General features: G+C 35.7%; 1 protein-coding gene and 1 pseudogene across 2 annotated transcripts in view; both read right to left on the bottom strand.

The window, feature by feature from the left end:
* The window catches only part of RFX7 (regulatory factor X7), a 151,276-nt gene that overhangs the window by 78,102 nt on the left and 48,339 nt on the right, over positions 1 to 24,835 (bottom strand). For both annotated transcript variants that reach the window (XM_030814055.1, XM_003266962.3), the window contains one exon: positions 4,720 to 4,753. In XM_030814055.1, the coding sequence (XP_030669915.1) occupies positions 4,720 to 4,753 (34 nt within the window). The remainder of the gene's footprint in view (positions 1 to 4,719; positions 4,754 to 24,835) is intronic.
* On the bottom strand, positions 19,427 to 22,567 carry LOC115835454 (annotated as a pseudogene).

Here is a 24,835-nt window from a genome sequence, read left to right as displayed (position 1 = left end):
GAGATCGAGACCATCCTGGCCAAAATGGTGAAACCCTGTCTCTACTAAAAATACAAAAATTAGTCGGACATGGTGGTGCGCGCCTGTAGTCCCAGCTACTCGGGAGGCTGAGGAAGGAGAATCGCTTGAACCTGGGAGATGGAGGTTGCAGTGAGCCGAGATTGCGCCACTGCACTAAAGCCTGGTTGACAGATCCAGACTCTAAAAAAAAAAAAACAGCAAGTAAATATGATTTAAAAAAAAAAACTCTTAGCAAAATAGAAACAGAAAGTAACATGTTTAACCTGATGAAGAGTGTCCATGAACAAGCTAACGTTAACTTCATATTGTATGGTGAATGAATCACTGTTTTTTCCTTAAGATCCGGAACAAGGCAAGGAAATTCACTCTCACATTTCTATTTGCCTATCTCCCAGAGGTCCTAGCAGTACAATAAGGTGAGAAAAAGAAATTGGCATATAAATTAACAAGAAATTAAAATTCTTTTTATTCGTAGATAATATGATTGAGTGGGCAGAAAATCCTAAAGACTACATAAAAGCTACTAGATTTAATAGGTGAATGTAGCCAGTTTGCAGGTTACAAGATCACTATAACTATTAGCAGTAAAACAATGGATAACAAAAATTTTTAAATGCCATACTCAGTAGCATCTAAAAACTTTGTTTTAATAAAATGTGTACAAAACCTATACACAGAAAATAACAAAACACGCTGAAAGATATTATAGAAGAACCAACTGAAATGGAGATACACCAAGCTCATGAATTAAAATTTGTTAATAAGACATCAATTGTGCCCAAATTGATCTATAAATTCGATGTAATCTCAATAAAAATCCAAGTACAACTTTTTTTAAAAATAAAAATTGACAAAGTAACTCTGAAATTTGTATGGAAATGCCAAAAAATATATGAACCATTTATATTATCTGATATCAAAACGTTCTATAAAGCACAGTAAACAAGACAGTGTAGTGATGTCATAAAGGCAGACACAGCAATCAATGGAAAATAAGAGTCTAGAAAAAGACCCACATGTAATGATTTTTTGATATAGGTGGTGACTGGGGAGGGGCAGACTTTTCAATAAATGGTGCTGGACAACTGGATATCCATACATATTGTAAAAAATAAACCTTGAACTTCAACTTAAAGCAAACACAAATTTGACACAAAATGGTTCAAACATCTAAAAGAAAAACACTACAACTATAAAACTTGTAGAAGGAAACCTAATAAAATCTTTATGAGATATCTGGAAAAGGAAGTAAAGAGGCTGGCCAATCCTCCCTACAAACAACTATAAAATGACACAAAATGGTCAGAAACTAGGCTCTGGAAACGAATTACAGGCAAACAACATATTGGGAAGTGTTTAGTCATTAGTGACTACTGAACTTCAGGTAGTAGTAACTATGACAGTCTATTATTCTTGCTTATGGCTGCTACCATGACCGATCCCCACATGGTTAGAATAGTAGTGTTGCTAGGATGAGGCGGCCTGTGTTTAAACACACAAAGAAAAACACAATGACAAAGAGTCAGACAACAGGAAATCTTAATAAAGAAACTAGAGCACAGATAAAGATAATCAGAGAAAAAAGTAAACAGAGCTTCAGAGAGAAGAGAATAATAACATCGATCATTTCAACATATGTGAAATGGGCATTTTAGAAGGGGAGGAGAGAATCAAGGGACTGAAAAAGTATTTGGAAAGATAATGGCTGAAAACATCCCCAATCTAACTAATCTATGTGAGCTCAACAAAGCCCAAGTAGGACAAACATAAAGTGATCCACTGTACACATAGTCAAACTGTTACAAGTCAGAGAGACAGGAGAAGCGAGTGAGTGACAGAATCAACCTAGTATAAATCTTAATACCAACAAAAGAAAACTTATGTATAGGAGGACATTAATATAATTAATGGCTGATGTCCAAAAGGTAATGGAATAACATATTCAAAACAATGAAAGAAAAAACAAGCAAACAAAACTGTAAACCAGACATTCTATTTCCAGCAAAACCATCTTTTAAAACAGAAGGCAAAATAAAAACATTCATAGATAAACACAGACTGAGAAAATTCATTACACACAAACCTGTGGTATAATAAATACTAGAAGAACTGCTTTAGACTGAAAAGGAATCATCCTTCATTCCTCTGTTTCCCCTCCACATTGAATCTATCAGCAAGCAAGGCCTACTAGTTTTATATCCAAAAATGCCTTAAATCCATCTACTTAAAAAAAAAAAATCTTCCAATGCCATCATCTGAGCAAGAGCCTTGAATTATCTACCGGACTTCTGCAATAGCCTAACTAGTTTTCCTGCTTCTACTCATATCCCCCTACAATCCACTGTTCCAGCAACAGCCAGGGTATTAAAAAAAAAAACCAGATTGCACTATTCTCTGCATAAAATCCTCTATAATCAGCTTTCCATGCACGTAGGATACTACTTGCCATGACTAAATATGTAATACATGAACTACTTCCTGCTTGAACTTTTCTATCATTCTCTACTTCCTTCCCTAAGTTCCAGCACACTGGGATCCTGTAATCTTCAAATACCTCAAACTCATTCCCAGCTTCAGATTTTTTGTACCTACTGTTCCTTCTACCTCGTGTGTGTCACCAGGAGATCATGACTCAAGGCTGGCTTCTTATTACTCAGGTCGGCACTCAAATGTCATCTCCTCAGAGAAGATTCTCAGAGAAGCTTTTCCTGGCCACCCTATCTAAGGTTACCCTACCCACCATTGCTTGCCTCCCTTTCCCTTTTAAAAATTGTGGAGTATCATTTATCATTATCTGAATTGTAATGCTTAATTATTTGCTCACTGGTTTCATGTCTACCTCACCCAATAAAATAAAAGGATCATGAGAGGAGAGATCTTAGTATCTTGTTCATCACTGTATGTCCAGGACCTAACACAGTATTTTTAAATTACTGAGTAAAAATTTACATATATTCTAAAACTTACACTAAAATGTAAACACTTCTGAACTCTTAAAAGACTTTAAAAAGAATTTTGTTCTTATTTAGTATTTTACAAATGTCATATTTTATAATTTATACCAGTCTTCTGCCTCTTCTTAATGAAGAGAAAAGTGAGTAATCCTCCAAAGTTATCTCAAGTATTGCAAAGAAAGTGGGTGGCCATATATAGACAAGAACTGTGTCTGTCTTGCTTATTACCACTGTACTCTCATACCAAGAACAGGGTCTAGTATATGGTAATCATGAAATAATTACAGAATGACACATTAACAATGAGACTCTTAAGAGTTGGAAGACAGAGGAAATGCTCTGGGGGTTGGTGGCAATGTATTACTCCCTCCACTCCCAGTCACCACTTTTCTAGGTCTTAAGAGTACTCTTGAATATATCTCCCTATAACAGACTAAATTTCTTAAGGGCATGGAATATGTCTTTTCTGTTTGTATTCCTTATGAGTAAAACTGGCAGACAGAAGATGTCTAATAATTTTAACAATTTTTTGAATGAAATGCAAGAGCACTGGTGTCTTCATTTGTAAAAGGGAGGTAATAAGATTACCTGCTTCAGAGGGTTATTATAAGACAAAAAAAAAAACTCGAAAACCAAAAAACTACACACACACACACACACACACACACACACACACACACACACCCCAAAAAGAAGAGTAAGTGAAAGGAAAAAGAAAAACACCTCCACAAAGTCCTCTTTTAGCTAGCTATTAGGTTAGAAAAGTGTAAGAGAATTGATTAAATTTCCTCTTCTCCTATAAACTATTCCTATGTAATCAGCTACCTATAGGATAATAAGCTAATAATAATATAAGCTAATAAGACATCATACTATTTCAGCACCAGACACTGAAACAGACCACCACCGCCACCACCACCACCAACAACATAGTCAGGTTAGCTTATAAGCAAGACCCAAACTTGGATAAGAGAACTTCCCAAGTCACAAGTGGGGAAAGAGAACTAACTATACTGACAATTTGGGGAATCTAACAGTACAGAGCCTTTGTGTGTTCTCAAGCCTAGAGGCTATCCTTTTGGTAGAGATTTTATGAAAGAAATCAGCAGTATTCCAGATGTCCCAGTAGCTTCAATGCTCCTTCCCTCACAGGTTTAAAAGGAGACCCAAGAAACTACTACTATACTAACACAATCTAAATTTAAACTATTATTGTGGCTTTAAATCTTAAAAGCTGGCAACCCAACAAAAACTAATCCACTAAGCATCTTAGAAGCTGTTTTTGAAAACAAATTTTTACAGTTCTATTAAGTAGAATCTAAACTTAAACTATTATTATGGCTTAATTCCTACAGGCTGCCAACCAAAACATGAAAAAAACACTATTTCAACAAAACTAACCCATTAAACATCTTCAAAAACTTTTCTCTAAACAAATTCTTAGAGTTATTAGAATAGAAAAATAAATATCCAATTTAATTGTTTGTTTAAGCAGTCTTTCAGTAAGAGCCAGTTAAGATTCAAAAACATGTAATTCCCTCAGATTGTGATTTTATTATTGATGAGATACAGGAAAGTATCTAGGTAGCTTATAAACAATTCACCTGAGGCGGCTGTAATTAAAATATCAAATTTTATCCACTGGAGTTATATTTAAAATCAATATTTACTTGAAAACTGTATATTATATATTGTCATAAAAACCTTATTGCAAAATAATTTTAAGATTAGTTATTTCACTTACCAAAATGCAGTCCACTTTAGATTGTACAGTTTTGCTAAAAGAAAGAGAAAGTTAGGTTAGTAAAATGAAAAGTTTATTAACTATCTGCAATATTCTCAAAAAGATGTGGTAATTTAGTCTTCCTTACTAAGAAAAAAATAAATACAGCTTCCTATTAAGATTAGGGATTGTAGCCTAAAACTGTGTTTTTCACAAAGCAAAACAAAAATCTATTTCCTATTCACTGTACTAAATTTAATCTTAAAGCATGGTCAAAATATTTCCTAAGTTTATTTTGAATAAACAATTAAAATTTTAACAGTGTATAAGTGCAGATTTATTACTGTACTTACAACTATGGCACAGAGCTTACAATAATTATGATTTTTACTGTCTGCCTGCCACTCTGGACAATAATTTGCTTAGCACTCAAAAGTCATAATGATGTACTACAATCTCTGGCTTGTAAGATTTGATACATAAAAGATTGTTCCTTCCTCTCTCTGTCTACATACACACACACACACACACACACACACACACACACACACACACACCAGTAACAAGAATCCCTAGACATAAAGGCAATAATAAAAGGTTAACTAATATAGTAATAAATTGGGAGGACAGAAAAATACACTTAGAAATAAACAATACAATAAAGCCACTATACATCAATTTAACTGAACTACTAAGTGAACTGTTAATATGTAACACAAATGAAGTCAGTATAAAATAATTTAAAGAACTATTCTTTGGATTTTGTTATAACACATAGGAAAGTGAAAATGCAAAGAAATCGTGCAAAATGTTCAGGAACAGTTTACACACAGTCTTTAAAAGATGTTAAAACCAAATTGTCTTCTGTAAAAAGTTATAAAGCCAAATATATGTAAACCAAAATTGGTTATTTGCCTTTGTATGTAGCCATACAGCTAAGCTATAATGTAAAAAAATTAGTATTTAAATCGCATTTAACACAACCATTAATAACAAAATTTTATACCTGTACACAGATTTCAAATTTCATTTTCTAAACAATAAAATATGACTGGATTCAGTTTAACTGCAAAGTTCAGAACGACTAAAAAGAGCAAAAAAAAGTAAAGGATAACTGTAGGTTAAGAGGGACTGAAATCCCCTTCCCACAGTCCTACAAAAGATTTTTAGAGGTTTTAAAATCTCTTTGTATACCTTGTAATTCATTGGCACCTAACTTGTGCTATTTTTTCTCTCTTCTCAATAACTCCCAGATTCCTCTGAGATCTGAGAGTGATCTATATATTAAGAATTGCTGCTAAAAAAGTAATATATCCAGGATCCAACCATCTCTCATCACCTTGGTCTAAACAGTCATTATTGGCCAGGCGTGGTGGCTCATGCCTGTAATCCTAGCACTTTGGGAGGCTGAGGCAGGTGGAGTGCCTTGGCTGAGGAGTTCGAGACCAGCCTGGGCAACATGGTAAAACCCCGTATCTACTAAAAAAAAAAAAAAAAAAAAAAAATAGCCGAGCGTGGTGGCATGCACCAGTAGTCCCAGCTACTTGGGAGGCTGAGGCAGGAGAATTGCTTGAACCCGGGAGGCAGAGGTTGCAGTGAGCTGAGATCGTGCCACTGTACTCCAGCCTGGGCAACAGAGCAAGACTCTGTCTCCAAAAAAAATAAAATAAAGAGTAATTATTTCTTGTCTAAGGTGTTACAATAACCTTTTAACTGGTTTCTCTGTTTCTATCTTTGCCCTATCACCAACCACCACACCCTGTGGGCTACTCACAACAAAGTGGCCAGAGTGATTCTTTTTGAAGATGACATTAGTCCTTTGCTCCAAAGTCTTTACCATGGCCATAAAAACCCAGTATGACCCAATCCTTTGCTTTCTGGTCTAATCTCATACTAGTCTATTCTTCATTCATTCAGCTCTAGCCAGGCAGCCTCCGTGATAGCTCCACGGCAGGAGCGGGCCCTGCACTGGCTTGCTCTGTCAGCCTGTAGGACTTTTCTCCCATATAACTTATCCCTTTACTTTCTTTGTTACTTTGCTCCATGTTACCTTCAACAGACAGTTCTTCCCTGACTTCCCCATATAAAATACTCCCAGTCACTCTCTAGAGCTCTCATCCTGCTTTATTTTTCATCATTGCACTTATCACCAGTGATGTTATAATTTTATTAATTTGTTTACCAGCTATCTTCCTTGACTAGAATTTAAGCTTCATGATAGCAGGCTTTGTCTGTTTTGCTCATTGCTGTGTTATCATCTGGTACATGTAAGGAGTTCAATAAAGTCCATTGAGTGAATAAATGAAAAAAAAATTTTCAGTCCCCCAGATGAAGAAAAGTCCTTGGAAAGACTGGGACCACTTAAGAATGAGTTTTTATATAAATTAGTATGAAAATGAAATGTTTATTTTATAACATATAGATCTCAATATATTTTCATTCTACCAGTAACTGACTACTCTATGGGATTATCTAAGGAGGATGGTTATATCTACCTATCACAAACAACTTGGTAAAGCTCTAAAAAATATGTAATGATAGCCTTTTAAAGTAGGGGTCCCCAACTCTCATCCCTGTTAGGAACGGGGCCACAAAGTGGAAGGTGAGCAGCCAAGCACATTACTGCCTGAGCTCTGCCTCCTGTCACATCAGTGGCAACATTAGATTCTCATAGGAGCCTGTGAACCCTATTGTGAACTGTGCATGTGAGGGATCAAGGTTGCAGGGTCCTTATGAGAATCTAATGCCTGATGATCTGTCACTGTCTCCCATCACTCCCAGAAGGGACCACTATCTAGTTGCAGAAAAACAAGCAGGCTCCTACTGATTCTACATTATGGTGAGTTATATAATTATTTCATTATATATTACAATGTAATAATAACATAAATAAACTGTACTATAAATGTAATGAGCTTGAATCATCCCCAAATCTCCCCCATCCCTCCATCTGTGGGAAAATTTTTTGTCTTCCATGAATTTGGTCCCTGGTGCCAAAATGGTTGGGGACGGCTGTTTTAAAGGACAGAGTTATAAAGAAAATTGAAAGCCCTTCTGGTAGATGAGGGCCCTGGAATCACTTAACTCAGCCCCTTGATTATTTTACTTTATACTTAAACATAAGAGAACAATATAGATGAAGTTTAAGTTCCCCTTTTCTTCTGCCTAGGCTTATACCCCTCCCTACCTTCTCAAAGGCAATTATCATTAATCCAATATATAAACTTTCCAGTTGTTACTTCAAGTTGTTACTTGTATTAAACAAAAATCTATAAGCAACATACACTGTTCTGTGAAGCTTTTAAATGTTTATGTAAATTCCATTACACTGTACTTTTCTACAATTTTTTTAACTCAACATTTTTGAGATCCATCCATGTTGATACACTTAGATGAAATTCATTCGTTTTAACTACTAAAAATTATCCCATTGAATGAATAATCAACTTTATTCATCTTTTCTTCTACTGAAAGGTAATTATGTAGCTTCCAGTTTTTCTACAAACGATACTGCCATAAGTGTCTTTGTATATGTCTCTTGGTATATACCTGTAAGAATTTCTCAGCTATAAATCTAGAAGTCAGTTTTCTAGGGCTTATAAATGATTTATTTTATTTTATATTAACAAATTTCTCTCTCAAACACTTGCATCCATTTATACTTCCATTAGCAGTATATGATAGTTCCTATTTTCTTATTACCTTGCATATATATGCCATTTATACATGATATAGGTAATACATATATACTAAAAAGTTACTATTCCAATGGGCATGAAATTGTATTTTTTTTTTAATTGCCTTTTCCTCAATTACTAGCAATGTTGTGTGCCTTTTTACCTGCCTGTTAGATATAGGGATTTTCTCCCCTATGAATTGTTGATTCCTATCCTTTGCATATTTTTAAGCGGAGCTATTTCTTATTACATTATAGAAGCTTTATATATTCTGGATACTAATTCTATTGTATATATTTAACTTTGTTAATAACTTTTATTAAAGTTAACATTTTTGATCTAGTCAATTTTTTTCCTTTCTAAGTTATTTTTTTGTCTTATTTAAGAAATCCTATCTAGCTAAGGTTAAAAGCAGTCTATATTTTATTCTAAAAGTTTTGAAGTTAGCTTTTCTCATTTTGATCTTTAATTGGAATTTATTCTTGTATATGGTATAGTGTAATATACAGTATATACTATTTCCATCTGGGAGCCCATTCACTATTTTATTATTCTAAATTTCTGTACATGCTTGAATCTTTTTCTGGTCCTTTTCTGTTTTATTATTAATCTACTCGCCTATCCCTAAGTCAACACCACACTTCAAATTTATTACTGCTATAAAATTTAGGTCTATTTGATTGCATGACCCCCCTTGTTCATTTCCAAAACAGTCTTGACAATTCTTGGACCTTTGTTTTTCCAGGTGAATTTTTCAATCGGGTTTTCTAATTTCACAACAGTCTTCCTAAAGTTTATGTAGGACTTTATTTTTGGATTGTATTAATGTTATAGGTTGAATGGGAGAAGATGACTGATAATTTGGATTTTTTAAAATCTGTCCTTAAAATGTCATTTCCTTTCTGAATAAATCTTTTGTTAGAAAGAGTACAAGGCAACTTACAGATGGTATTGTGAATTTTATCTGTGTGTTGATGTTCAGGCAAACTATTGGTTTTCTATGTTGACCCTATCTCCAGCAACCTTCATGAACTCTTATTAGTTCTAATAGCATGTAGATTTTTTTTTTTTTTTTTTTGAGACAGAGTTTTGCTTTTGTTGCCCAGGCTGGAATGCAGTACGCCATCGCGGCTCACTGCAACCTCCACCTCCCAGGTTCAAGCGATTGTCCTGCCTCAGCCTCCTGAGTACTGGGATTAGAGGCATGTGCCACCACACCCGGCTAATTTTGTATTTTTTTTTTTTTTAGTAGAGACGGAGTTTCTCCATGTTGGTCAGGCTGGTCTCAAACTCCCAACCTCACATGATCCACCTGCCTTGGCCTCCCAAAGTGCTGGGATTACAGGTGTGAGCCACCGCACCTGGACGGTTCTAATAGTATGTAGATTCTCTTGTAGATAATCATTTCATTTATAATTAATATTTTTCTTCCTTTCCAATCTTTATGTCTCTTTCCCCCTTCTTTTTCTTATCTAATTACTTTGGCTAAAATCTCCAATATAATAAAGAGTAGCAGTGATAGAAGATATCCTTGTTTTGTTTCCGCATTAAATAATTTACTTCTAAACTTTGTGTAATCAACAATAATTCCGGTCACATCTGTTTTGGTAAATGTTCTCTATCAATTTAAGGCACTTTTCTTTTAGTCCTACTAGTATGATAGTTAAGACTTTTGTTCTTCTGTTCTCTCTGCCAAGGAACACTCTTCAAAAGTGCTATCTGCCTGGCTTGCTCCCTTACTTTTCTATGCTCAGTGGTTCAAACATATCTCCTTAGAAACCTTCCCTGACTGTATCTTGTCATTCATGTTGCTTTATTTTTATTATAATTACTGCCACTGGCATTTATCTGTTTATCCAACATCCCCACTAGCTTATAAAGACAGAAATTGGTATGATTTGCTTACTACTATATTCCCAACACAAGGAACAGTACCCGGCAAAGAGGTTTATCTATGTATCTTTTTAAAAAACTAGCTTTGAGTTTTCTTGATTGAGCTTTTTTGACATCTCATCAGTTTTTATTTTTTTTCTTCTGCATTATTTGTATTTATGCTGTTAAAGTTGAATACAAAACACATTTTCCCCTTACTTCTTTGTTTTTAATAAGCACACACGAGAAAGACTTTATCTTTCTATTCCTGAAAAATTTCTATTAACTGGAACCTACAAATTTCGCTATGTAGTATTTTGTTATTTAATTTTAAATATTTTATAACTTAGTATTTGATGTCCATGTATATGTATGTATTTTATTTTTAAACTATCTACTACCAACCAATTATTTTTTCGCTTCAGCCAGGGAATATGTTTTTCATGATGAAAACTTTCTTTGGGACCCAAGTCACAGTCATATTTTTTAAGAATCTATGTATCCTTTAAATAAACCTATATTCTCTATTTATCTGTTAGAGAGATTTCCATATAGATCTACATTTAATCAAGTTAATTATGCTGTTTAAATATTTTGTTGCCATTTTATCTACCAGTTTCTGACATATGTTAAATATCCAACTACAACTGGACGTTTATTAATTTCCCTTTGGAACTGTCAATTTTTGCCTTCTTAACTCTAAGACTATACTGCTAAGACTATATTCTATATAAATAAGACTATAATTTTTACATTTTCTTGGTAGTATATTCCTTTTATCATGACCTAGTGTCCTTTAAATTCGGTAATGCCATTTTGTCTTAAGCTCTACTCTGTTGCATATTAATTTTGTTAAACCATCTTTCTGTTTTCTGGTTTTTACTACTGATGAGAAGTCTGTGGTCAGTCTCCCTTTCTTTGTGTAATTTATGCTTTTTAATTTAATCATGAGTTCATTTTAAGTGAGGATATTTTCTCCATGGAAGTCCTGTATACCTGGATTGGCATTAATTTCTCTCATGATTTGAAATTTTTAAATTACGAACTTATCTTCACAAAGATTATTTTTCAGAGGAGTCTTATATCCTGTGGGTTATAGAAGCAGTTTCACATTTGTCTCTGCTGAATTTCTAAGGGTTTAATGGTTCCAGACCAATTTGTATACAGATTTATTGATTTAGAGTCCTTGTACCAAAAGGAAACTGTTATATCAAATGAAATTCCACACTCATCTATAAAACAGGCTTAAGGCTCTGGTTCTCATATTTTACCCTTCTACATGCCCAGAGCAAACAGCAAGCTTACCTGAAACTTCCTGGTTCTGTCTGTGGGTTCCCTGTTTTAGTCCCATTTCATAGGTAAAAAATCTCTCCTCAGGTTCTATGCTTTAGTTGATCAGTTCCAACTACTTTGTGAGGGCACAGAGTATGTGGCCTAGACTTTCCTATGAACATTAAGACATCAATCCCCAGCATTTAAGATCTGTATGAGGACATGAAAACCACTATGGGTCATTTAGAAAGTAGTTCCTGCTTACCACCTTTCTTAAGTAAGCTCCCCTGTTGTTACTTGTTACTAGCACCTATGAATTTAATTTCTCTTTCTTGATTTGAAGCTTTTATATATGTATATAACCTTTTTGTATATATCTTATCGACAGTTTATGTCCAGTGTGGGGTGAAAATCCTGCCACAAGAGCTCAACTATACCGTCTAGGAGTCTTTTATTATATGGGTGTATACATATACTATATGTATACATATAAACGGTATACATAAGTGTGTATGTGTATATATGTAAAATATACACACATATCTATACATATATGTGTGTGTATAATAAACACACCATAGTTTTATACCAGTGTTAATGAAATATCTTTGAAAACTTCCCCCAAATTCCACCACTACAACCAATAAACTCTTTCCTTCTTTCCCATATTCTCTCCTGTATGTATTCATGAACATATCTAATTTTTAACACAGCTATAATCAAAGCAGGGTATTATTTAAATTTTTTTTTTTTTTTGAGGTTTATTTTTTTTTATTTTTTTATTTTATTTTTTTTTTATTATACTTTAGGGTTTTAGGGTACATGTGCACAATGTGCAGGTTTGTTACATATGTATCCATGTGCCATGTTGATTTCCTGCACCCATTAACTCGTCATTTAGCATTAGGTGTATCTCCTAATGCTCTCCCTCCCCCCTCCCCCCACCCCACAACAGTCCCCGGAGTGTGATGTTCCCCTTCCTGTGTCCATGAGTTCTCATTGTTCAATTCCCACCTATGAGAGAGAACATGCGGTGTTTGGTTTTTTGTCCTTGCGATAGTTTACTGAGAATGATGTTTTCCAGTTTCATCCATGTCCCTACAAAGGACACGAACTCATCATTTTTTATGGCTGCATAGTATTCCATGGTGTATATGTGCCACATTTTCTTAATCCAGTCTATCGTTGTTGGACATTTGGGTTGGTTCCAACTCTTTGCTATTGTGAATAGTGCCGCAATAAACATACGTGTGCATGTGTCTTTATAGCAGCATGATTTATAGTCCTTTGGGTATATACCCAGTAATGGGATGGCTGGGTCAAATGGTATTTCTAGTTCTAGATCCCTGAGGAATCGCCACACTGACTTCCACAATGGTTGAACTAGTTTACAGTCCCACCAACAGTGTAAAAGTGTTCCTATTTCTCCACATCCTCTCCAGCACCTGTTGTTTCCTGATTTTTTAATGATGGCCATTCTAACTGGTGTGAGATGGTATCTCACCGTGGTTTTGATTTGCATTTCTCTGATGGCCAGTGATGATGAGCATTTCTTCATGTGTTTTCTGGCTGCATAAATGTCTTCTTTTTAGAAGTGTCTGTTCATGTCCTCTGCCCACTTTTTGATGGGGTTGTTTGTTTTTTTCTTGTAAATTTGTTTGAGTTCATTGTAGATTCTGGATATTAGCCCTTTGTCAGATGAGTAGGTTGCAAAAATTTTCTCCCATTCTGTAGGTTGCCTGTTCATTCTGATGATGGTTTCTTTTGCTGTGCAGAAGCTCTTTAGTTTAATGAGATCCCATTTGTCGATTTTGGCTTTTGTTGCCATTGCTTTTGGTGTTTTAGACATGAAGTCCTTGCCCACGCCTATGTCCTGAATGGTATTGCCTAGGTTTTCTTGTAGGATTTTAATGGTTTTAGGTCTAACATATAAGTCTTTAATCCATCTTGAATTAATTTTTGTATAAGGTGTAAGGAAGGGATCCAGTTGCAGCTTTCTACATATGGCTAGCCAGTTTTCCCAGCACCATTTATTAAATAGGGAATCCTTTCCCCATTTCTTGTTTTTGTCAGGTTTGTCAAAGATCAGATAGTTGTAGATATGCGGCATCATTTCTGAGGGCTCTGTTCTGTTCCATTGATCTATGTCTCTGTTGTGGTACCAGTACCATGCTGTTTTGGTTACTGTAGCCTTGTAGTATAGTTTAAAGTCAGGTAGCGTGATGCCTCCAGCTTTGTTCTTTTGGCTTAGGATTGACTTGGCGATGCGGGCTCTTTTTTGGTTCCATATGAACTTTAAAGTAGTTTTTTCCAATTCTGTGAAGAAAGTCATTGGTAGCTTGATGGGGATGGCATTGAATCTATAAATTACCTTGGGCAGTATGGCCATTTTCACGATGTTGATTCTTCCAACCCATGAGCATGGAATGTTCTTCCATTTGTTTGTATCCTCTTTTATTTCATTGAGCAGTGGTTTGTAGTTCTCCTTGAAGAGGTCCTTCACATCCCTTGTAAGTTGGATTCCTAGGTATTTTATTCTCTTTGAAGCAATTGTGAATGGGAGTTCACTCATGATTTGGCTCTCTGTTTGTCTGTGATTGGTGTACAAGAATGCTTGTGATTTTTGTACATTAATTTTGTATCCTGAGACTTCGCTGAAGTTGCTAATCAGCTTAAGGAGATTTTGGGCTGAGACAATGGGGTTTTCTAGATATACAATCATGTCATCTGCAAACAGGGACAATTTGACTTCCTCTTTTCCTAATTGAATACCTTTTATTTCCTTCTCCTGCCTGATTGCTCTGGCCAGAACTTCCAGCACTATGTTGAATAGGAGCGGTGAGAGAGGGCATCCCTGTCTTGTGCCAGGTATTATTTAAATTTACCAAAATAATGTTCTACTAATAGTCTTCAAATTTTTAATGTAATGTATTTTTTGTAATATTCCATTTAGTGGATGTTTCATAGTTTCCTAAACTATTACCTGAATATACTTTGTTTGAATTGTTTCAATTAAAATAATGCTTCAGTGTTCTGCTTCAGATAATGACAAGTTAACATATATTAAAATAAACTTGCTACACACAACAATTATACATTCTGGACAAAATATAAAAACAAACATTAAGTCAAAAGAGTAATCAAAAGCAGGAAGCAACTGGAAGGAAGTTAGCCTTAAATGAGAAAACTGTACTGGTAGAACTTTTTTTTTTTTTTTTTTTAGATGGAGTCTTGCTCTGTCACCCAGGCTGGAGGGCAGAGGCATGATAGCTCACTGCAACCTCCGCCTCCTGGGTTCAAATGATTCTCCTGCCTCAGCCTCCTGAGTAGCTGGGATTACAGGCACATGTTGCCACACCTGGCTAATTTTTTGTATTTAAGTAGAGATGGGGTTTCACTGTGTTGCCCAGGCTGGTCTAGAACTCCTGAGCTCAAGCAATCCGCCTGCCTCGAACTCCCAAAGTGCACTAGTAGAATTTTTATAAGGCTTTTGCCTGAGGGTACTTATCAGCCCATGTGGCAATGGTCACTTAGACTGACACAGGTATCTGTTGTCTTGCTAGCTTAAAAAGGACAAAGTTTGGGGTTGCCAAGGCAGCTTAAAAGTGAAAGGTGAAATCTCAGAGAGGAAAGTGCTCCAAAATTTCTATATGAACTACGCCCAGTATTTGAATGACCCTAGTTTGAGGAAGACTCCAAGGTTCTTCACAAAAAGAAACAGCTGGAAGGTGGAAGGATCTGAGATGAGATTTCTGCTGCTGCCTGTCACAGAAAAAATAAAGTTGGGGTTTGAATCCAGCCACATTAGATGTCTACTAAGACAAAAAGTCAACACTCATCAGAGAAAAAGAACAGAATCCAAAGTCTATAACGTATCACTGATAATGCCCATGACACAAGCAAAATACACTATAGTGAACAAACAGGAAAAAAAGACCTAGAGTCAAGAGAAAAAGCAGCTCACAGACACTAAATCCTGAATGATCCAAAGTGTCAGAATTAGCAGACAAGGACTTCAAAGCAAGTATTATAAACATGTTCAAGTATTTAAAGGAAAATATGGTCATAATAAATGTTCGCATGGGGAAATCTCAGCTGAGAAATGGAAGTTATGAAAAAAACCAAATGGAAGTTCTAGAACATAAAAGTTACAATGTCTGAAATGAAAAATTCATTGGATGACCTTAATTTGAGATCAGATGGCAGAAAAAGGGTCACTTAACTGGAAAATCAATAGGTCTATTGAAAGTGAAGAAAAGACTTGTTAAAAATAATAAACAGAGCTTCAGAAATTTAAAGTGCAATATCAAGTGGTCTAACTATGTACAATGGGAGAGGAGAGATAATGAGACAGAAAAATATAATGTTTAATAAATGGCCAAAGTATTCCCAAATCCTATGAAAAACACAAACTTCTAGATCCAAGAAGTTCAGCAAATTCCAAGCAGGATAATTATAAAGAAACCCACACACAGTCGAAAGGATCAAAAAACAAAGATAAAAAGCACACTGCGAAAGCAGCCAGAAAAAAGTAACATTGCATGCAATGAAAAAGTTGTATGAATGAAACCTGACTAATGATACCTGACTTCTACATAGTAAACTGATTTGCAGCAGAGGTACCAAAGCAATTCGAGGGACAAAAGAAAATCCTTACTACAAATCCTGATGGAGTAACTAGACACATCTGTAAACAAATGTACAAACCTCATACTATAGAAAAATTTGAGCTGAAGCTTAAAGTGTCTAGAATAAACCATAGGAGAATATGATGTGAGAGCTGACAAAGATTTCTTAGGGTTACAGAAGCAGTAAACATTTTTTTTTCTTTTTCTTTTTGAGACAGAGTCTTTGTCACCCAGGCTGGAGTGCAGTGGTGCTACCTCGGCTCACTGCAACCTCCACCTCCGGGGTTCAAGTGATTCTCCTGCCTCAGCCTCCCCAGTAGCTATGACACCACGCCCAGCTGATTTTTGTATTTTTAGTAGAGATGGGGTTTTGCCATGTTGGCCATGTTGGTCTTGAACTCCTGACCTCAGGTGATCCACCCATCTCGGCCTCCCAAAATGCTGGGATTACAAGCGTGAGCCACTGCGCTCCACTGCAATAAACATTTTTAAAAAGGCTTTGGAAGGCCAAGGTGGAAAAATTGCTTGAGGCCAGGAGTTTGAGACCAGCCTGGGCAACACAGTGAGACTCTATTTCTACAAAGTTTTTTTTAAAAAGCCAGGCGTGGTGGTGCATGCCTGTAGCCCTTAGCTACTTGGAGGCTGAGAATCGCTTGAGCCCAGGAGTTCAAGGCTTCAGTGAGCTCTGATCACGTTACTGCACTTCAGCCAGGACAACACAGCAAGACCCTGTTTCTAAAAATAAAAATAAATCAGACCCCATCGAAATAAGAATAAACTTCTATTCACTGAAAGACATCAATTAAGACAGTAAAAAAAACATCAACTATACAAAATACTCAAAAAACATTATCTGACAAAACACTTATGCCCAGAATACATAAGGAACTCCTACAACTCCGTAGTAAAGACAGGTAACTCAATTAATAAAGAGCAAACAACTGGAATAGATATTTCACAAAAAAGGTACACAAATGTCCAATAAACACATGAAAAGATGTTCAAGGAACCAAGCCACCAAGGAAATACAAATCAAAATTGCAACAATACACCATTAGGAGGCTTAAATTTAAAATTCCAAAAACCGAAATATTGGCAAGGCTTTGAAGCAACCATAACTCTCATATATTTATGGTGAGAATGTGAAAGGCAAAACCACCTTGGACTAGTTTAGCATTTAGACATAAACCTACCATAAGTATTTATCCAACAGGAATCAAACTAGATGTCCACAAAACAGATGTTGAAGAAAAATAATGTTCATAGCATGTTTATAATAATTCCAAACTGGAATCAATCCAAATGGTATCAATGTAAGAATAAATACACACTTTGTGGCATAGTCGCACGATGGAATACTACTCAGCAATTAAAAGAAACCCATACATACATAGAGGAACATGGATGAATCTAATAAATATTATACTGAGCCATATAAAACACCTAGAAAAGTTCATTCTGTATGATTTTACTTATATGAAGTTCTAGAGTAGATAAAATTAATCCATGGTAAAGGAAAAATTAGAAAAAGTATCTGTCTCAGGATGAGACTCCCCTGCTGACTGTGAAGGATCATGTACAGACAACATAATGCAATGCTCCATTTCCCCTTTTCAGGAAAGAATTTTGTCCACTACTGGGAGTGCAATGCAGTGCAGCACAAAGCGTGGGTGTCTGTCAGCATTCGGTGTCTGTGCCCTTGGGTATGATTGCTTAGGTTGAAGGAAATATCACTTCTCAAGGTCATATCAATTTCCAGGGACAGCCCATATCTAGACACTAATCAACATGGGGATATTAAGGCCCAGCCCCTTCCCCCAACCTGGGACGGCTTTGATTGGTCATTCTATCTTCACAACTCTTCAGCATTGCAGTTCAACTTTCCCTCTGCCCAAGCTGTTTCCTTCCCATCCGTTCCCTTCCATAGATGTGAATCACAAACCACTCCCTAATAAAGTAGTTCTTAAAAACATATGATTCCTGGACTAACAGTATCAGTATTCCTGGGAACTAGTTAAAATGCAAATTTATGGGTCCCACTACAGACCTACTGAATCGGACAGCAGAAGCACCAGCTACACATGAAGAGCTTCCTATCAACTTTTTGTGCCCCACTCTTAAACATACTCAGATGGATAGACAACTGGAAAAAACTCTCCAATATGAAAGACAGGAAAAAAGGGGGTGAAACCCTTACTTGGAAGAAATAACACTATGCAAAAAGAAAACAAAATTTTAATCCTCACAAAGGTTAAGGGAAGACACTGCATTCAAGAAACACAAATTGGATACTATATATATATATATATATAGTATATATATGGTATATATATATAGTATATATATATATATAGTTTTAAAGTATATTCAGAAAATTAAAAAGAGACATCTTAGAAATTAAATCTGTTTAGGCTGGCTATTTTCTGTTTGCTCTTTGAAATCACTCTCTACCCTCTGTGATAACCCAGGAAGCTGGACTTTTCACCATCAGTAGGGCTCCCTTCCTCTCTGGCCAATGTTTGTCACTGGACAGAGGTAGGGATGTAAAAGAAGAGAAAGGACCTGGTTCTCTCTGACAGGCAATGAGTTAGTGGTTTGGGTAACTGCAGTTTTTCTCAGCAGGTTTTGTAATATCTTTTTGAGTCAATAAATTATAAGTTCCTAAAACTTTGATTAAAAAATTAAATATATGAAAACTCAAGTAAATAAAATTTCAAATAAAACCTCAAAGTTATCAAAAAAGAAATGGAATTACCTATGGACAAAGGAGTTAGAAGGATATATTTGCAATTATCTATCTTTTTACCATTACTCCAACTAGTTAAGAAAGCATTTTCAGCAGCTGGAAAAATATGCACAAAAATACACTTATCACTCAATAATAAACCACCAATGCATATCTGAGCCTGCACTTTATAAAAGTAGATAATATTTGACTTTTAAATATTTCATAATTTAAATGTTCATTTATTATTTTGGGGTTTCTTAAACAATTTTATTTTATACATGTTTATTTCAATTCAAATTTTGACAGACTAAAAGACTGTATTTTATTAGAGTCCATTTATAGGCAATTTTGCAACACTGATTTCTTGTGGAAAAAAAAAACCAGACAGATAGTAATTATTACGATCTGTGGAACTGAATGACCAGGAAAACTGACCTCTTACTGCAAACCAAGCACATGGAGATAAGCCCACCCAGACAGCAGCAGCGTCTTGATGATCAGCTGAATGGAGATATAACATCTTATATCGTGCCCAGAAGGTAGGGTAAGGCTCAAGGCTGCAAGGGGCAAAATGTTCTCATAAAGGCAAGATTCAGGTGCTGCTTGCTGGAGCACTCCACAGACACACCCTGTCTGTCCCAATGGCTTGTGACTGCCACACAGCAACAATGAACACAATACACTCTCACTCTCACTCTCAGAGCAAGTATCTTCCCCTTATGAGAGAATGAATTCAGGCAATTCTTTACAAAAATGACAGCATTTGTTCCAAGGCACCAACAGTATAAAGCTTTTTAGAAAATACACAGAAATAAACAGACTAAACATGGGAATTAGTTCTTAATGGTGGAATCTGTTACTACTGTAACTAGTGTAATAATAACTTCAGATAGATTACAATCAAAATGCTTATCAAATAGACTGTGCTGTGTGAGGGAATGTCTGACCAAAGAGTATTCTCACAGGCACTTTGGGTGCTGGCTGGTAAGTGCTCACAGGGGTTCTTCTCAGTGCCAGAGAAGCTGAGCATCACATGTATTTGTAAAATCCTTCTCCAGACTTCTTGCCAAGCTTCTTCTCTGCCATCAGCTTTTTTAAGGATGGGCTGGGCTGAAATATGGGGTTCCTTGTATCTATTTCATGCCATCCATCCATGATGAACTGCACAGAATCCAGCCCAACGTAATCTAGAAGCTCAAGTGAGTCGATGGGGTACCTGGCTCCTAACTTCATAGCAGTGTCAGTGTTTTCCTTGGATACGTCACCTCATTCATGCAGCCTGACTGCTTCCATGAGGTGTTGAATCCTGAGACAGCTGACAATAAACCCAGGAGTGTCCTTGCAAGAAACAGGATGCTTTCCCAGGGTTTTGCTCAAGTTTACCAAAGATTCAAATGTCTTTTGGGTGGCCATTGGTGTTTTAAAGACCTCTACAAATTTCATCAGGGGCACTGGGTTGAGTAAATGGAGGCCAGCAAATTGGTCTTGTTTGGTGGTAGCATTGGCTATGCTTGTAATTTGCAAAGAGGAAGTGTTGCTGGCAAAGTTGTATGTTCAGCAACAAACTTGTCCAACCTCTTGGAGAGCTTGATTTTCACCTTTAGATTTTCTACAATGGCCTCTACCACCAGGTCTGTGCTGTGGACTACGGATATTGCATCTGTGCTGGTTGATATGCTGCTTAGGGTTTTCTCCACAAATTCATCAGCAGCCTTAGTGTTTTCTACAAACAACTTCTTTGTCACTTTCCTAAGGCTTTTCTCAATTCCCTCTTTATATTTTGCCAAGATGTCCTCTGTCTGGTCTAGCAACACTACTGTGTGGCCAGTCACTGCAGCAACCTGTGTGATGCTGATGACCATCATGTGCTTGATGATGATTTTTCTTGCCCAAGGATGTGGACAAAGAAGGCAAAGAATGCATGAACTGCCTGGTGATGAAAGCCATGGTGCAGTGGCAGTGGCGACTGCAACAAGACCAAGGCAGGAAAGGCGCGTGTGGTGTGGGGACCAGCAGACGGGCAGCCTCTGAGGCCATTTTTTATTTTTGAATAAAACGATATTACTAATTTTATCTGCAAATAAGTTTTGTTCAAATGACAATGTATGCTCAACATTAATATTTTTCTAATTTTTTAAATTGATGATTGTTGATAATTGATATGACAGGCATTGAACTTCCTGTTTTGCCGATTTTTAACTTTAACTTTTACAAAAATTTTAATTAAATAGTATCAGTCTGGTATTTTGGTATTAGATTTTAAAAAACAAAATATCAGTACCATAATTGTGCTGTGGTATCATAACTATTACATTTATGGAACATGCTAACTACTCATCTTCTAAATCTTTCAAGATTTACATCTCAAGTCATATTACCAGAATGTTATTGATATAAAGTAGTAGGGAAGAGGGGGAAAACACCAGCAATAAAGCAGATAAAAATTTAAGCAACAGAGATATAGCTTGAGAAAGCATATTGTGTTTTCTCTAAATCAAACTATAGGGTAAAGCTAGATAAAGCTTTCTTATCTAGGGGGGCTACACACAAGAAATAATAAATTTTAGGAAGCACGTGTTTAAAAATTAAAAACAAACAGTCTAATCCTACTTTCTCACAAAGAAATGTTACAAAAATACCATGTAATATTTCCCTTTATTCAAATTTAAACACGATACAATAAATAAATTAGCAGTCATGGGCCAAACATATATAACATATAATACAATGTAAGCAACAGTATGACAGAAAGAACATTTAGATATCTTGTTTGCTAGAAACATTTCAGAATCTGTTTCCCCAGTTTCAACAAATTGTTGATAAACTATTTTTTACTGCAGAAAATATTCTAGAAGACTCTCACTTATCCCTTCCAACACCAAGTTTAGCCTCTATCCAAAAGTTCAATGCTATTTTTACATTTATTTGGAGTCCTTAAGTCTGAAGTCAGTGTGACTCACAATTCCTATATACTTGATTCAAATTTCTTGTGTTATAGAAACAGAGGTATCTGTGAATACCAGATACTAGATTTAACCCAAAGACAATCTGAGATAGAGGAGGTACACTATAATAGATCAACTAGAAAAAGCTCTTACATTCTATCCTTACCACGACAAATCAAACTCTTAGCTTCTACCCCTATAAAATAATTAATTCTGTTAAAAACACATTGACTTCAGATCCCTTTTGCAGGTTGTGACTTGGCTCACAGTCCATCATAGCAAAACTTATTTTTACCTTATACTTGCTTATATTAAACGAAAACTATTTAGTTTTACTTTTGTTTGCTCATATGCTATAAAACAAAATTTTTTATATTTAAAAAAATAATAATAGTCACAATAGTGGCTAATGCTAAAAAGGTGTAGCCAGAAAAAAAGGAAATAAAAAACATTTGGAATCACACCATGAAGACATTTAAATTCATTTGCTTTGTCTTCTTAAAAATAATGGATTCTGTTGGTAAGGATGGGGAGAAAGTGGAATCCTTGCACATTGCTTGTGGGAATGAAAGATGGTACGGCTTGAAAAACTTGACATATCTTCAAAAAGCTAAAACAGAGAATTACCACTTGACCTAACAATTCCACCCAAAGAAATAAAAATAGGAATGCAAACAAAAACCTCTACACAAATGTGCTGATGTTCATAGCAGCACTGTCCACAAGAGTCAAACGGAGGAAACAACCCAAATGACCGTTCATGGATGAACGGATAAACAAAATGTGATATATTATCAAAATGAAATATTATTCAACCATAAAAAGGAATGAAGTACCAACACATGCTACAATATGGATAAACCTTGAAAACTTTATGCTAAGTGAAATAAGGCAAACATAAAAGGTCACATATTGTATGACTCCCTGTATACAAAATCTCCGGAATAGCTATATCCAGAGAGATAGAAAGCAGACGAGTGGTTGTTTGGGGTTGGGGAAATGAAGAGTGACTGCTTAATGCATATTCCTTTTGGATGATGAAAAATGTTCTGGAACTAGATAAAGGTGATGGCTACATAACACTGTAAAGTTACTAAATGCTACTGAATCGTACACTTTATGTGGTTAATTTTTATGTTATTAATTTTACTTAATAAAAGATAATTAGGATCATAAAAGTAAGAAAAAACTTCCTTTAGATACTACTAGTGCCTAATCAACAGATTCCAAACTATCAATTCTGTTTCTCTCTGTAATCCAAGTTGCCTTTGAAATAGTCATTGTTCTTAGTGTTTGCCTGCTCTTATGAGTTTTAGAGACTCTACTTTTCATGAAAGGAAATTAACCAAAGACCAATGTTTCTCAACCAGGTACTGACATTTAGGATGGCACCCTGCTTTACTTTATGGGTTTATCAAATGCATTATAAGATGTTTGGAATTGTACAATGGTGTTCACTAAATGCCAGCAGTGCTTCCTAGACATTCTGACAACTAAAATTGCCCCACATTATTTCCACATGTTCCTAGTTGAGAGCCACTGCTCTAGAACAAAGTGTCATATGCTATATATTGTGTTACACTGTAAGAAGTTCCCTAATATACACAACTCAATGCTCTACAAATGAGTCATTTCGAAAGCTCACACGTTTTTATGTATGGAAAGTAAACTTCTTGTTTTTGACATAGGATGCTATAAAGATTTATTGATTTTATTGTTGTTCTAAACATAAAAACTAATTTCAACCAGAAGAATGAACTTTATCATGAGGTAACTTGTGCCTGATATTTGATTACTAGATCATATTACTCAAATGAATTTTCAACTTCTATTAATAACATTATTTCATTCATATATTTTCTTTGCTTTTTAAAAAATATTATCAGGTTCCAAATATATAGGAAAGTCATAAAGAATAATATAACACCCATGTACTTGCTAGCCAGTTTGAACAAACTTGAACTTTTTCCTTTTTTCTTTAAGGAAGAAAACTTTACAGATAAAGTCCCCATGGGATCTTTTCCCATCTCATTCCACCATTCCTTTCTCAGTGGTGACCGCTATCCAGAAGTTGTTATTATTCCCATGAATGTATATACATTTACTACAAATGTTGACTATCTCCATAAACAATATAATAGTTTTGTTTACTTCACAGGCATGAAGTTCTGCAGCATGTATCACTCTTTTTTTAAAAAAAATTTACTTAATAGACATTAGAAGTTTATTTTGATACATTCTAGTTTACCCATTTTAACTGTTACATAGAAGTGTGGATTCAATTGTGTGTCCAGACCCCTCCCCAGATTTGTACGTTGAAGCCCTAACCCCCAAGTGCTGTATCTGATGGAATGGATACAGCACTCGGAAGGAATCAACCCTGCTGGCACCTTGATCTTAGACCTCAAGCCACCAGAACTGGTAAAAAAAAATAAAATAAAAAATAAATAAATAAATAAATAAATAAATTTCTATTAAGCCATCAAGTCTGTTGTACTTTGTTATGGTTGCCCTAGCAAACTAATATGCACAGTATTCCATTGTTTGAACATATCGTGTTATTTATTCTTTTTTTTTTTTTTTTTTTTTTTTTTTTTTTTTTTTTTTTTTTTTTTTGAGACGGAGTCTCGCTCTTTCACCCAGGCTGGAGTGCAGTGGCGCGATCTCGGCTCACTGCAAGCTCTCCGCCTCCCGGGTTCACGCCATTCTCCTGCCTCAGCCTCTCCGAGTAGCTGGGACTACAGGCGCCCGCCACCACGCCCGGCTAATTTTTTGTATTTTTAGTAGAGACGGGGTTTCACCGTGGTCTCGATCTCCTGACCTCGTGATCCGCCCGCCTCGGCCTCCCAAAGTGCTGGGATTACAAGCGTGAGCCACCGCGCCCGGCCTATTTATTCTTTAATAATGGGCTCTTACGGTATTTCCAGCTCCGTACTGTAACATACAACATTGCAACAAACGTTTGGTATGGAGAACTTGTTATTCATATTGCAGGACTTTTTCTTGGACACATAC

The sequence above is a fragment of the Nomascus leucogenys genome, chromosome 6 (genome assembly GCF_006542625.1).
Source record: "Nomascus leucogenys isolate Asia chromosome 6, Asia_NLE_v1, whole genome shotgun sequence".
NCBI lineage: Eukaryota > Metazoa > Chordata > Mammalia > Primates > Hylobatidae > Nomascus > Nomascus leucogenys.
This window is presented reverse-complemented; position numbering and strand designations above follow the sequence as displayed.